This window comes from Polyodon spathula, unplaced genomic scaffold, assembly GCF_017654505.1.
Source record: "Polyodon spathula isolate WHYD16114869_AA unplaced genomic scaffold, ASM1765450v1 scaffolds_819, whole genome shotgun sequence".
Lineage (NCBI taxonomy): Eukaryota > Metazoa > Chordata > Actinopteri > Acipenseriformes > Polyodontidae > Polyodon > Polyodon spathula.
The window spans coordinates 21683-37100 of record NW_024472306.1 but is presented as its reverse complement, the minus strand read 5'-3'; the positions used below and the strand labels follow the sequence as shown (position 1 = coordinate 37100).

General features: G+C 43.4%; 2 protein-coding genes across 2 annotated transcripts in view; one reads left to right on the top strand and one right to left on the bottom strand.

Annotated features, from left to right (window-relative positions):
* Positions 1-15418, top strand: part of LOC121308994 (low-density lipoprotein receptor-related protein 1) — a gene marked incomplete at its 3' end in the record, with an annotated part of 70232 nt that overhangs the window by 33135 nt on the left and 21679 nt on the right. The window contains exons 25-38 of the mRNA XM_041241780.1: positions 173-267; positions 1101-1250; positions 2576-2716; positions 4641-4766; positions 4961-5092; positions 5254-5388; positions 6349-6478; positions 6893-7019; positions 7674-7825; positions 8662-8786; positions 8956-9330; positions 13697-13886; positions 14402-14606; positions 15005-15197. Of these exons, the coding sequence (XP_041097714.1) occupies positions 173-267; positions 1101-1250; positions 2576-2716; positions 4641-4766; positions 4961-5092; positions 5254-5388; positions 6349-6478; positions 6893-7019; positions 7674-7825; positions 8662-8786; positions 8956-9330; positions 13697-13886; positions 14402-14606; positions 15005-15197 (2276 nt within the window). The remainder of the gene's footprint in view (positions 1-172; positions 268-1100; positions 1251-2575; positions 2717-4640; positions 4767-4960; positions 5093-5253; positions 5389-6348; positions 6479-6892; positions 7020-7673; positions 7826-8661; positions 8787-8955; positions 9331-13696; positions 13887-14401; positions 14607-15004; positions 15198-15418) is intronic.
* LOC121308995 (galanin receptor type 1) lies at positions 9340-11817 on the bottom strand. Its single transcript, XM_041241781.1, has one exon. The coding sequence runs from the start codon at positions 11723-11725 to the stop codon at positions 10706-10708; it is 1020 nt and encodes a 339-aa protein (XP_041097715.1). The 5' UTR covers positions 11726-11817; the 3' UTR covers positions 9340-10705.

Here is a 15418-nt window from a genome sequence, read left to right as displayed (position 1 = left end):
TGGCTTCTAACCTTTTTGCAGTGACTTTATTGCATGCAATATCTGTTTACCATTACTTTGAGAAGATGTGCTGACTTACACACGACTCAAATGGCCATATTGCGAAGTTTTTTCTTGCTCCATTCCAATACACTGGTACAAAAACAATATATATATATATATATATTTGCAGTAAACTGTACTGGACAGATGGAGACAACATCAGCATCTCTAACATGGACGGAACGAACCGCAGTCTCCTCTTCACCAACCAGAAAGGGCCCGTTGGTGAGTTTCTTAAAAAAATATTTAAAGGACAGACTAGTTATGAGCCACTCCTTGGCTAGTAATTTTAGCAGCTTTGTGATGGGGTGACCCCCCACCCCTCCTCCTTTTTAGATATTCAATTCCGTGCCCACAGCACACTCTGGTGGAAACAAAAGAAATGCAGCTGTCATTTGAAGCTGGAAGAGGCCATCTGTAAACACCTATAGCTGATCACCTTGATCAATACAAGAACACTGATCTTTATTTGTAGGACTTTCTAGTTTTGTAATGCAGAAGGCTACTTCAGTTACAGATATCTCCTGACTGGAGATAATACTCCCATTGCAGGGCAATTTTAATGCAGAAGGCTACTTCAAATTAAATTATTTTTATATTTCCTCACTGGTAAAAGTTATTGACCTTTTAAGTTTATTTAAACTTCAGATGTATGAATCACCTTTACTTTAAGATATCTCAAGACAATGCAGGTGTACAGCTGTGGCCAAAAGTTTAGCATCACCTAGAATTTTAGGATTGAGATAATTTATATTATATATATATATATATATATATATATATATATATATATATATATATATATATATAATATATATATATAAGATCATTTACAAACCTGTATGTAATTCTTTACCAGGTTTCATTATTCAGCAGGTTTCATTCGACTTTATGAAGCAAAATGAGGTAATTCTGTAGGGTGATGCAGAACATTTGGCCATACGTGTATTTACCTTTATCAGATTCTAAGTTAGCACCAGCGTTATAATTTGGCCCCTGTTGTTATAAACACTCCCAGCCCTGCCTGACGCACTGTCCTTTCCCCTCCCCTGTCACAGGCCTCTCCATCGACTTTGTCACAAGCCAGCTGTACTGGATCAGCTCCGGGAACAACACCATCAACCGCTGCAACCTGGACGGCAGTGGCCTGGAGGTCATTGAAGCGGTCAAGGGCAAGCTGACCAAAGCCACCGCCCTCGCCATCATGGGTGAATTTAATATTGACCTGGACGTTAGAAATATGAACCTCCTCCTCGTGCCTTCATGAGCATAAAGAGTGGGTTGTATAGAGCAGTGGGACTCAAAGTTTTGGTACTGTGCTCCCCTTCCACTAGTCTCTGGTACTTGACCCCCCCCCCCCCCCCCCCACATGTGTATATATACCGGTAAAAAAAAAAAAATACAAATTTTTCTTTTGCACGAACCTGACACCGATCCATCTTAAGAGCAAACTTTACACTGCAAATATTAGCTTACCGATGGTGTCCAGCGCTCACTAATGTGCACACCGCATAGTAAGCTGATAAACAACAAACATCACCAGATGACAGCAGAAATCTGCATGCTTTAATGGCACCAGTCAGATGTGCAGCATCATCTCGAAGCGTTGGCATGCCAGGAGGTGTCAGTCGTAAGATTTAATTATGTTAATTAAGCCGAGTTAAGTTTATATATGTTAATAAACTATATTAATAAAGTAACAGACATATTAACATTGACAAACCATTTGAATTGAAGTTTGATGATGATGAGTCATTGGCTCACAAAACAGTATTGTATCAGTTGTGAACGAATCGCTAGTGGTGCCAAAAAGTGTTCTTTTCAGCGTAGTTTTCGTTCCTTTAAGCGGAGCATTTACAATGGGGCAAAAGTCAGTTTGACCACAAGGGTGTTCTCTGAGCCAACATGTTCTCTTAGGAGACGTTCCTATAGGCGGAGACTGTTTTATAGAACAAGTGCAATATATGGAAATAGAAAGTAGGTTAAACGTGGTAAATTAAACCACGAATGCCTAGTCATTCTGTCTTTTGGATTTAAATAAATGCAGGTAGATATTACTAAAATATATCCCTGTCATGTAGAATATTAAAAACATTCTTCAATGCTACATATTTCAACACTTGGTCTTTTAACACCTGTTCTATGAAATGTGTCAGCAGGATTGAACTAATACAATAAGGTGAGTTTGGATATTCAGTATGGCGCTGATAAAATTATTTGTATCTGAACAAGGTCCATGAATAAAGGCTGCTCCATTGCTAAGGCAGTGTGCTGCAAGATGGCTGAGAATTTAACTCTTTTAGCACTTTTAATAAAAGTTAACCATAGGACTACTGATTGAATACTTTCTTAACTGAAAAATGATTTTGGACATACACGCATATCTATAGCGTTGAGTGATTTTCAGTAAGATGGTCTTGATTTAAATTATAAAGTACTTGAAATGTAGTGGTTGATTTCATATAATGTGGCTTTTGCCAGGGGTGAGATCCTGTGCTGCCAGTTGACTTTCTTTGCTTGTTGTGGTCCTCAGGTGACAAGCTCTGGTGGGCAGACCAGGGGACAGACCAGATGGGGACGTGTGACAAGAAGACCGGCGCGGACTGGACCGTGCTGCGCAACAGCACCTCGCCCATGATGCACATGAAGGTGTACGATGAGTCCGTCCAACTGGGTACGCAGCCGAGGACGCAGACAAACCTACTGGACCAGCCTTCAACGCCAGGGATGGAAATAAGACTCCTGTTGCAAAGCACTTTCACCCATTCCAGGTTTTAATACAAGCTTAGTTAGCCAAGGTGTGTATAGGTAACTAGCTCAGGTGTGGGTGTCTTATTAAACTCATATCAAAACAAGGATTGGATCAAACTGCTATGCAATGGGAGCCTTATTTCCATCCCTTAAGGCTGTTGACATAAGGGACAGCAAATCAATATATAAGGCATGGCAAGGGTTTTTCTTGTGGCTAAGATGAAGGCTTTCTTCTAAGTATTTGTTTTGTATTGCAGTACAGTACAACTATTCAGCTAGGCCGCTATATTACATTGGCCGGTAAACTGTTAAATTGTCTCTACATACAGCAGTGGAAAGAATGGCAGAAGCCAAAGGAAATCTAAGAAGTCAGGGAAGCGGGAATTGCAAACATGAAGTTCAATGGAAAGTGGAAAGACGAAAGAAACATGTTGTTGAATTCTTGAATTGATGTTGAAAGCACACCATAGGAGTCTATCAGTTGCTAGTGAGCTCTATGCCAGTGTTGTAGCTTCAGTCAACAGGGCCTGCAATGAGTTATGCCCCTCTGTAGTGCTAAATAAGTAACACTGGCATCGCCAAGTGGAAAAAGGAGGTAAGCTAGCTCCGCAGAAAACAATGAAACCTGCCAAAGGCGTGGACGCAATAGAAGCAAAGCTAGCAAGAAACTGGCAGTGCATATAAACAAAGAAATTGCATGGGGGATCTTATAATGAATTGATGGTCTCTTCAATGATGTTTACAATATCAAATAAACCAGGATCTATTCCAACCAGATGGCAAGTTAATTAACCCACCCCCACCCTCCCACTGACTGCAAAACCACAAAACAAAAACAGTGGCCTTTTATCCAGCAGTGGATGAATATAAAACCTGAAGACCAACTAAAATAATCAGAAGTCAAACCCCACACAAATGATCCATGTTTGATCTCGGTAAAACCGCCCTCATTTAGAATTTGATTAAGAGCTGTATTTACCATAATCGCTGGTAATTCCTTCTCTGTTTGCTGTGTAAATAAATAAAAGCATGGATTCACGAATGAACCAGTAGCAGAAAATAAGGATCAAGTTGAGGGACTCTGATATTTGCCGTGAGCTCTGAAAAGGTTTGCATAGACAAGCGCTACTGTGTACAGTCAACGTGCCGCCTAATCCCTGCGTCTTCTCCTCTTGTTATTACACCTCATTGCAGCAACTGCTTGGCGTGAGAGACAGCTTGGAAATGAATTGAATTTCTCTGTGCCATGGGTGGTCTTAAAATGCTGGGTTCTATAGTAGCTTAGTTGTGTGTGTGTGAGTGTGTGTGTGTATGTGTGTGTGTTCGCGAGTGTGAATGTCTTGTATACGAACCTTCAGTAATCAGGTGGATTTATGTGTTTCATGCCATCAACTTCTTGTGCAGTAAAATAAGACTGATTTATGTTTCTATTTCCTCACGTTTTACACGAGAGGTCAGTGGTTGAATAACATGACCTGTGGGCTCCTTATGTTCTGGAGATCTCATCATTCCACAGTAAGTCTCTGTGGAAACCAACTGTGGTCCTTTTGTCATAATCGCAAAGAAACACAGCTTTTATTTATGCATTGCAATTCATATAGCTCCGTTCATCGTGGTATCTAAGAGTGCATCGGACCACAGTTATTCTGCAGAATTTAAGCCCAAACACACAACGTACATTTTTTAAGTGAGGTCTCAATCATATAATTTTTGGTGATGCAAAACTTTTGGCCGTAGTGGTAGACTAGATCTTAAAGTTCTTCCTAGTACAGTTTGTGAGCAAATTCCAAAATTGCCAAGGTGCCATTGCTGTGTGGGATTGTATTGAGTTCTCTGTGTCGCTACAGGTACCAACCCTTGCAGTAGGAACAACGGGGACTGTTCTCAGCTCTGCCTGCCCACCTCGGAGACCACCAGAGCCTGCAAGTGCACTGCCGGGTACAGCCTGAAGACCGGCCAGCAGTCCTGTGAAGGTGAGCTGCAGGGCTGGCGATGGACTCTGCTTCCATTTGCCAAAGTTTTGGCAACCATATATATATTTTTTTTTATATGTTACACTATACTGTTTAAACTTCCAGTACGTTAGCATGACGTGTTATCCCTGTTGGGTAGTATGCTTTCTTAGGCGGCGATAGATTTTGACCTGTCATGACCCCTCCATTCTTAGGTGTGGGATCGTTCCTGCTGTACTCTGTTCACGAGGGAATCCGTGGAATTCCATTGGATCCCTCCGACAAATCGGATGCCTTAGTGCCTGTATCTGGAACCTCACTGGCTGTCGGGATAGACTTCCACGCGGGTAAGCGAGACCTGCCTTGGATTTTACACCAGATTATTTCTAGTTCTGAAACCATTTTTTTTTTTAGCCCTGAGCTGTAGCCCCAGCATGGATCACTGGGTTCCAAAGCCATATTGCCTTGGTGGGCTGTCCTGAGTTTAACTCTTTTGGCTTATCGACAGACAACGATACCATTTACTGGGTGGACATGGGCCTGAGCACCATCAGCAGAGCCAAGAGGGACCAGACCTGGAGGGAGGACGTGGTGACCAACGGCATTGGGAGAGTGGAGGGCATCGCTGTGGACTGGATTGCAGGTGAGAGGGGACCAAAACCGTATAATCACTGTGTTTCTTTTATGGGTGTTTAAGTGGGATGAAATAAGACTCCCATTGCATAGCAGTTTGATCCGAGTCTGGTTTTACTACGAGTTTAATGAGACACTCCACCAGTGGCTAATCAAGCTCTAATGGATGAAAATGCAATAGGGGTATTATTTGCATCCCTGTAATAATTTAGAGTGAAAACATTTGCTCAGTGTTATGCATGATTGTCTTTATCATATTAAATGCTGTACACACACACAGTCTTATACACAGGTACACATTGCAGTAATTTATACAAAGTGAGGAAGGCTTCTTTAATATGACTTTTCTGATTTGGTAGTAAACGTTCCCAATTAAAAATGTAAACATGCTTCATCCTAAAGCTTTAGGAAATTAGATGGAAACTAACAGCCCGAGTTTCTTTTTACTTCTGTAATTGTGTGCTATTGACATGAGAGTGACACTGATGGATATTTGGGGTGTGTTAGTTGTCCTTGCATCTAAAAGTCATGAAGAACTAATGGTACAATCTACTGCCAGACAACTAATAAGCATGCCTTGTGTGGACAAACACAGAGCTTTCTGTAGTGGCCAAGCGGTGAACAGGATGACTGAGCTGCAGAGCTCCAGAATTATTGACATATGAATGGATTTGGGTCACGAGCCATTAAGGGCAATGATTTGCTACAGTTTTGCTTCAATGCGAAGTTTGCACCATTATTCTTGTTTGCTGACAGTTATTAATTATAATTACACCCACTCATCATTTCCAATGGGGTTGTTTGTTAATCATTTAAGTAACAATCAATATCCTTCGAGGAGGTGACACATTCATTCCTGTGTGCTAAACTACAATGCAACAAAAAAACAAAAACCCGGACCACCTAGCCTTTCCCCCTAAGAGATTTAGAAGTAGAGTATCTGATGCAAGTCTTTGTCATTTCTTTTCAGGAAACATCTACTGGACAGACCAGGGATTCGACGTGATCGAGGTGGCCAGGCTCAATGGGTCCTTCCGTTATGTGGTGGTCTCCCAGGGGCTCGACAAGCCTCGGGCCATCACTGTGCACCCCGAGAAAGGGTAAGAGTGACCCCGGTGCCACATCAGGGCTGACTGGACAGGACGGGAATAAATTAGCCATGACTCCTGTTGCATAGCAGTTCCAGATGTTACTGGGAGTTTGATTAACCACTGTGTTTAGATAACAAATTCAGGTGAGTTAAACTCGTATTGAAATCAAGAATTGCTCAGACTGATAGTCAACGGAAATCTTATCCATTCTTATCCAAATCATATCCATTCCTGGTGACAGAGTCTGCAAGTTTCAAACCCATCTGGTGGGATCAGTAATTACCACCTCTAATTCCGGAAGTTAGGAGATTTGAGGAAATCCCTTTTACACAAAAGTGCGTTCTGTATTCCCATCAGCGGTGGCAGCATCCCTACTGTGGTTTAAAATAATAACCTCTGCTCTGTCTCCCCCTGCCTGTTCAGGTACCTGTTCTGGACGGAGTGGGGCCAGTACCCGCGCATTGAGAGGGCTCGACTCGACGGCTCCCAGAGGGCTGTGCTTGTTAACGTCAGCATCAGCTGGCCCAATGGGATATCCATCGATTACGAGGTATGTTGTTCGCATGCGATACACACAGTCACTTTGATTTCAATGACATGCTGTATAGTTGAGTTCAGTAGTACTATTGCTAGTATTGTATGTTTGTTTGGTGGCTATTAATGAAGTTTGGAGTGTATTTCTCGCACACTCTTTGCTGTGTCTGTCATTCACTCTAAACTTGATTATTTGTAGCTGTCGTGCACTTAGAAACATATTATAAGTAGTTAAATCTAAATTTAAAAACCTGATATCAACCAACTTAATCTGTTAAATAAAGCCTGTTGTAGTGCGAGATCTACACTTTCAGCAAAATTAGAGGTATAGTTGCTGGTAATAGTTTCCAATGAGGACGTGACTTTAATACTACTTACAAGCTCTACAGAGGATATTACCTCACACGGCGTCCACCTTTATTGACTGAGCCCAGCGGTATCCAGACCTATTATCTGGGACCCCCTTTGGTGACATGGGTCTGCCATGAGCTTTTGTGCAAAAAAATAGACTCCACTCCTATGTGTGGATTTTTTTTATGATTTTAAATTTCATATCTCTACAGAAGATCCGCCGGAAATGTTCTTTTTAGATGATGCCCAAAAAAAATTAAAAAAATCTACACTTTTTAAAAAGATTCGGATTGTTAATAATCCTCTCTCCTGGTTTCAGGGCGGCATGCTGTACTGGTGCGACGCCAGGACTGACAAGATCGAGAGGATTAACCTGGAGACCGGAGAGGACAGAGAGACGGTCCTGCAAAGCAACAACATGGACATGTTCTCAGTGTCCGTCTTTGAGGGCTACATCTACTGGAGCGACAGGTAAGAGCAAAGAAAGCAGGTCCCGTCTAACCTGTTACTAGCTTTGTTAGCCTTGCGACTGCCTTCCACTTTTATTTATTATGGTGGTTCATTTCTTTGTTAATCTACACCTGTGGCCAAAAGATTTGCATCCCCCTATAGAATGAACTAACTTTGCTTCACACAGTCGAATGAAACCCGCTGAATAATGTTACATTAGCATATTGAATTACATAGTGCTTTGCAGTTTTCCATATACTGATAATAATAATAAAAAAAAGTGACCTTACGGAATACTAGTAGTATTATGGCTTCTGGTAAGCTTTTGCAATATCATTTGGTAGTTTCTTTGATTACAGGATGTTAAATAAAATATCTAAGTTATGTTCATGTAGTTTTTTTTTTTTATTTTTAAATTCTCAGTCCTAAAACTTGTGGCCGTAGCTGTACAGCACTAGATAAACTGTTACATCCTGGTACCTTTGGTGTTAGTCACATGGCTGGATTGCAGATAGACCACTGGAGTGAAACTGAACTACAATGAAGCAAAGAAGCAGAAGCAACTCTTCCTCCTGTAGTGTTTTTGACACATCTGCATATTCCAGATCTGACTCTTTCCTGGCTGAAAATACAAGGAAAGAACCGCAATCTTCAACTGGGGAGACCAGTGATAATATTTCCAGTTCTGATAATAATGCCCTTGACTTGAGATACGTTTCTTACAGAAGACGCAGAGAAAGACTTCTACTCATCTACCCCCTGAATGTGTTACCTTTCATTTAGCATTTCAGAATGTAACACTGAGTGTTTTAATAGCTGTGGAGTATACTAACACACATTTCTTTCTTTTAACGCAGGACCCACGCAAACGGCTCCATTAAGCGCGGCAACAAGGACAACGCCACAGACTCCGTGTCTTTGAGGACCGGCATCGGCGTGCAGCTCAAGGACATCAAAGTGTTCAACAGAGCCAGGCAGAAGGGTAGGTGTTTCACAGCGGTCTGTGTTTATCTGTGAAGCGTTGGCTAACGCTGCAGCTCTGCAATTGAGCTGCTAAATAGCAATAGCAAAAGCAACAGGAGGGAGAGACAGTGACTGGTGTTGTGTGTTTTGCAGCGCTAAGGTTCATGTGTTTATGCCCCCTGTCCCAGGAACCAACGTCTGCATGAAGAACAACGGCGACTGCGAGCAGCTGTGCCTGTACCGGGGGAATGGAGAGCGGACCTGCGCCTGTGCCCACGGCATGCTGGCCGAGGATGGCGTCAGCTGCCGGGACTATGACGGCTACCTGCTGTACTCAGAGCGGACTATCCTCAAGAGCATCCACCTGTCGGACGAGAGCAACCTGAACGCGCCCGTCAAGCCCTTCGAGGACCCCAAGCACATGAAGAATGTCATCGCGCTGGCCTTCGACTACCGCGGGGGCGGCGGCAAGGGCGCCAACCGCATCTTCTTCAGCGACATCCACTTCGGGAACATCCAGCAGATCAACGACGATGGCACGGACCGCCGGACGGTCGTGGAGAGTGAGTGCTGTGGTTTCTCTGTTACCGATCGCCCGAGTGCAGAGAGGAGCTTGGTCTCGGGTCACAAGTGAAGCGAATGTGCCCGACTCGGATTAGTACGTCAGTGCCCAGCGCTTGCAGTTTTGGTACAGTTGGTCAGAACTGAATTTCAGGCAGGGGGTGTTCATGTCAGGAGTGGGGTGCGCTATCATGCTTGTATATGGAAAGGCGTTCTTTATACTATGTCTTTGCACTAAATTCACAAGCACCACCGGCACTTTGAACGGCATTTTTTTTTTGTGCATTCACTCAGTTTAACGTCTCCTTTCATCCACTGGGAACTTGCCTCGCAGTAGGAGGTCGAAGTTAGGGATCAAAACTGTGCAGACAATAACTACATTACCCTTGGAGTGATTTTATTGACCCTTTAACGACAGTAAACACAATAAAAATTCAGTGAAAAGAAGCCTGCGATGAAGCAGGACGGGGTTATAAAGATTCAGCGCTGCTTGAAAGATCTCTGTGTCTCTTAGCAAGAATCTACTAATACATTTTTATGCTGCCTTTCATCTCTTCCTAGAAACACATGTATTTTAAGCCTATACTGTACAGTCTAATCAACTCCTCGCTAATTATTTATTACTGTTGGAGTCTCCCATCACCCCATTGCGTTTAACAACCCACTTCCAAGAAGCATCTCTCTGAGATCATATACTGCCAGCTTCTTTTTACAGCAGTCATAAACTGATGCAAGTCTTTATTGACACAGAGAATCATTCTTCAGTCTGTGACGAGTGCAGCTGATTTGTTGTATATTTAGTGCGATGCAGAAACGGATTCAATTTATCCTGCCAGTTTGCACGTTGATGGAATGTTTGAAATAATGCTAACCTCCTGTTAAGCATAAGGACTTGCTAAATACAGGTATACAGACAGGTGATATAAAGCCTGCCTTTTGAAAAGTAAACCCTAGTAGTTGTGCAGACAGTATTTTGTAAATAAGAGTCTGCACAAACTGTACTCATACTCTTTAAAAATAAGTATTACATGTAATCTAATGCAGTCTTGGTTTGAACTTTGTGCAAAAGCAATGGAAGAATGTGGATTTTTCTTAATCCAGTGTAATTGAATTACATATTTCGAATACATGACATTAACAGTTATATAAATATCTGCATTTACATGCTTAGTAGAACGAAAATCAATTTACAAAGACTGTTTTATCATAAATATACCACAAAGTGTCCCATGCTCTGGGTGAAATTGTATTCAGAGAGATTGTGTTTTTCAGTATCTGGTTTGATTTAGCCCAGTGATCCACCTCTGTATTTATATCACAATCTGCTAGGAATTCAATAGCAGATAATGGACAGCTTTTTTTTTCTCCAGCATGCCCTTATGTATCAAAGCCGAGTGCCTTTGTGCCTACATGTGGCTGTAGCTCCACGTGGAAAGGCTTCACTGTGTCCTGCTCTCCGCAGCAGCAGCACCACGGAGAGGCCAGCGCCCTCAGCTCCTTGCGGAACTTCTTGGAGGTGAAGGCGTAGAGAATGGGGTTGGCCACAGTGGAAGAGGAAGCCAGGAGTTGGCCGAATATAGAGAATGCACCCCTGAAAGATACTGTGCTGTTGATGAGCGTAAACAGGAGCACGTAGGAAGGGAGCCAGCAGATGGTGAAGGTCAGCACCAGCAAGACTGAGATCAGCGTGACCTTCCAGTGGTACCTGTCCAGGTGCGAGTCATGCAGGCTGCTTTTGTTGGCCCGCAGGAAGCAGTAGATTTTGGAGTACATGATGACGATGATGATCAAAGGGATGGCGAAGCTGAAGAGGAAGAGCGCCACGCAGTACACCAGCTGGCTGACGTTGTTCAGGAACGCGAAGCAGTAGACTGGGTCGGAATCAGACAGAAAAGTTCGCCGGTACACGAACTGTGGCGCCGCCAGCGCCACAGAGGGCAGCCAGATGACGGAGACGACCATGTACCAGTTGAGCCGGAAGCGGTATGCCTTGGCCGGGTGAACGACGGTCATGTAACGGTTGACTGCCAGGGCGGCCAGGGTGAAGACGCTGGCGGAGGAGCATGCCACGCCCAGGAAGCTCACGGCTTTGCAGAGGAAGTCCCCGAAGACCCAGCGCGCCAGGGCGATGGAGGTGGCGTTGAAGGGCATGCAGGTCAGCTGGAGCAGGTCGGCCACGCTCAGGTTCAGCAGCAAGACGCTGGTCCCGTTGCGCTGCTGCTTCTTTCTTCTGATCAGGATGACTTTGACCAAAGTGTGACCCACCACCCCAATGATGAAGATCACCGTGTCCAGCAGAGGAACCACTATCTGATGGATGGATGTGTGTTGAAGCTCTCCTGGGCAGCTGCTTCCGTTACCATGGCAAGAGCTGTTGTTTTTCAATTCCATATCCATGAAGACTTGTTCTAGTACAGTGCAATATAATAAAAAAAAAAAAAATATATATATATATATATATATATATATGTAATGTGCCTTTCATGTGAGGGATTTCATGCCTAGAAGCTATACATATTGGTATTAACATACAGTATACTACTGCTTGTTCAGTAGCTTCTAATTCATTTCTTTAAGCAAAGTACACTACTAATCAACCCTGCAGTAACAGTGGTAATAGTGTTGTTTATCCGCGAGGTCTGTGTGCCTTCCCAAGTTGTGCGAATCATCCAAGTGGTTTTTGTGGTGCTTTATAAGATTGTATATAATTGGATGAAAAGTCTCAAAAATCATATCTGTTGTATCCATATCCCCAGACCTTTTTTTCGGGTTGAGTTTACAAACCTGCAAAAGTCAACAGCCGCTATGAGAAGAGAAGATGTTGCCGCCCATGGGTAAAACAAGTCTGTGCAAGTTAACCTTCAGTAAGAACGAGAGTTCCAGACGGCAGCAGCTGTATTCCTGGCTTGTGATAAGTTCCTTTACACGGGGCCAGTATTGAGTCTTCTGTATGCAGAAAAAGAGCTATTTAAGAAAAAAAACGTCCTTGTAGCTGTGGGTGGATCTTGAGTGAGTCAAGACGACATCCTGTTGAGGCTGGGCACAGTCGTTCATGAATCTCTCAGGCTCGATCAAGCTGGGCTGCTGGGGTTACCTTGTGTGTAGTTACACCACCTTGACGTTATTGATAAACCAGCAGCAGGAATTTGTGTTTAGTTAGAAATGGCTATTGCTCTGCCTGTTGGCTGTCCTCCCTGCCAAACCCAGAGTGGTTACTTTAATGAGAAAGAAAATATTGACTCTGCGCAAACAGTGATCAACTTTGTCTATCATTTTACTATTCCAGCAATTGCAGTTGTAAAAATAGACTGATGAAAAGATATGACAAAGTCCAGCCATTTAGGAAGAAAAAAAAAAGACAAGTGTTAAAAAAAAAAAGATGAACTTTGTGCATTGGAACACGACAGAGAAAACATACTTTGTGCTCTGTGAAGTTAATTCCCTAGGACACCATGCGGTCCTCATGAATGTGGGCACTGTTTATTGTTTCAGGATCATCTGAAATCGAATGCTCTGATTTCTAGTTGATTTCATGTCATTGTGGGGAGGGGTTAGGTTTTAATTCCCCTCCTCTGTTCACTCAAATTCATCAACCTCACTTTCTCATTGCGGAAGGGGGGGGGGCCGTGATTCTGTCCAACCCAGCCCGACTCTTTTCAATGGGATTACAAACAGATGACACTTAGGAAAGAGCCCTAGCAGATTGGCCATCGTTATCTGTTCCTATCTAATAACCCTGAATTCCCTCTGCAAACAGGCTCTGCCAAGACAACATGAACTCTTAAACCAGACGCATAACAAATGACGTCAAGCCGCCAGGACTGCACTGCATTATGGCTTGGTTGGTTGTGTGACACGCTAATGCAGCAGTTTCACTAAAGAGGTTTCAGTTCATGGCTCCAGCAACAGAATGGCAGTTTAACCCTCAACCTCCACGTTAATGATACATTTTGCAATAATAAAATATTTTTTATAGTGTACATTTCACACGCAACATCAGTATTGCTGTACACATTACTGTACATTAGATATGTTTGCTGAATTAGGTTTTCAAAGGCTTTTTTAAGTTGTATTTATTTTTGAAATTTTTTCTTAATTTTTAAACTGTTTATGTGAACTCCATGGGGTACGAGAAGTTTCCCTATCAAGACTTTGGGGAAAAAAACTTAACATGGCATAATGAAGTGACCAAAGGGGATCTACATGTGCTATTTCAGACAATATATGTACGTTATTGTAGGCCACGAGTTTGTAAGCACGTGTATCAATATCAGTTTTGTCTCTTTCTCCCCACGCTCACTAAAACTCCCTGCTAAATTCTTCCCTGCTGGTATTAATTTCACTATTTTTCGTGTGCTGTTCCCCCAGATGTGGGGTCAGTGGAAGGCCTGGCGTACCACCGGGCCTGGGACACTCTGTACTGGACGAGCTACACCACCTCCACCATCACCAGGCACACCGTGGACCAGACGCGAACTGGAGCCTTCCACAGGGACACGGTGGTGACCATGTCCGGAGACGACCACCCTCGAGCCTTCGTCCTGGACGAGTGCCAGAAGTAAGAGCTCACAGCTCTGTGAATATGAACAGATTCATCCGAGAGGCTCTTTTGCATTTGAATAGGTCAAGGAAACACAATTGCCCCATCAGAGCAAGTTTGCCATTACGCTGTGCTTGTTTCTGTCAGTTGGTAAACCATCCATTACTTTTTAAAACGCTCAATCAGATTTCTAGGATACAACGATAAAAAGGCCAAGCAGACCAGAGTTAATACATTGAAAAAGGCACAAGGCTGGAAACCCAGGAAAAGCAACCGTATAAACCCAGCTGCGAGCCTTGCAGTTTTACACCAGTGTGTAGAAAAAAATACAGACAAAAGGTTGCAGCTATTTTTGAAAGAGCAATATGATCAATCTGTAATGCCTTTTACATTCTACAGATCATTAAAGTCCTTCAGTGTTAGGACCTAAAAAGCACTGCATGCTGCGTGTGCATGTGAAGTAGGTGAGATGAGCTGTTAGCTGTCGTTGGCCTGGCCAGCGTGGTGACCTGTTTCTTTTCTCCTCTGTCCAGTCTGATGTTCTGGACGAACTGGAACGAGCAGAGTCCCAGCATCATGCGTGCCACGCTGTCGGGCGGCAACGTGGTGGTGATCATCGGCAACGACATCCGCACCCCGAACGGGCTGGCCATTGACCACCGCGCAGAGAAGCTCTACTTCTCCGACGCCACCCTGGACAAGATTGAGCGCTGCGAGTACGATGGCTCCAACAGATGCGTGAGTCGCTGGAGTGCAGTTGAAATCTAGGCTACATCAGAACTACAAGCCCTTTCTAGTTCCTTAGATCACACTTTCCCAGATCATTTCCCATCTGCTTTTAGCGTGAACATTACTATATATACAGCTCTGGCCAAAAGTCTTGCATCATATAGATTAAAAATAAATTATAAACATAATTTGATCTTTCGTTTAACATCATGTAATTCAGTTTCAATTGGAAAACCTACAACGCGTAATGTAATTCAGTATGTTAACGTAACATTATTCAGCAGGTTTCATTCGACTTTATGAAGCTAAATGAGTTCATTCTGCAGGGCGATGCAAAACCTTTAGCCGTAGCTGTGTATGGATGCAAACCTGCGTCTAACTGCAAGGCTGGTGTGTTTTTTTCCCAGGTGATCTTGAAGAACGAGCCGGTGCACCCCTTCGGCCTGGCGGTCTACGGGGACTGTATCTTTTGGACGGACTGGGTGCGCCGGGCAGTGTTGCGCGCGGACAAGTATGTGGGGGGAGACATGAAGGTCCTGCGGGCGGACATCCCCCAGCAGCCAATGGGCATCATCGCTGTGGCAAACGACACCAATAGCTGTGAGTCACAGGATGTTAGCACAGGGTGTTCAAGTTCGTATTTTAACTATGAAGGAAAAATGGCTTTGGGGTACCCACAAGTAAACGTGATCGCATTTCAGTTTTGTTAAATTGATTTTTAGCTATCCGTTTTGCATCGCTAATTTATGTAGAAGTATTGTTGTGCAGTGGAACAGTTTCCCTTTCTGTTGTTGTAAATGTCGTCATAAAACAGACAGCCT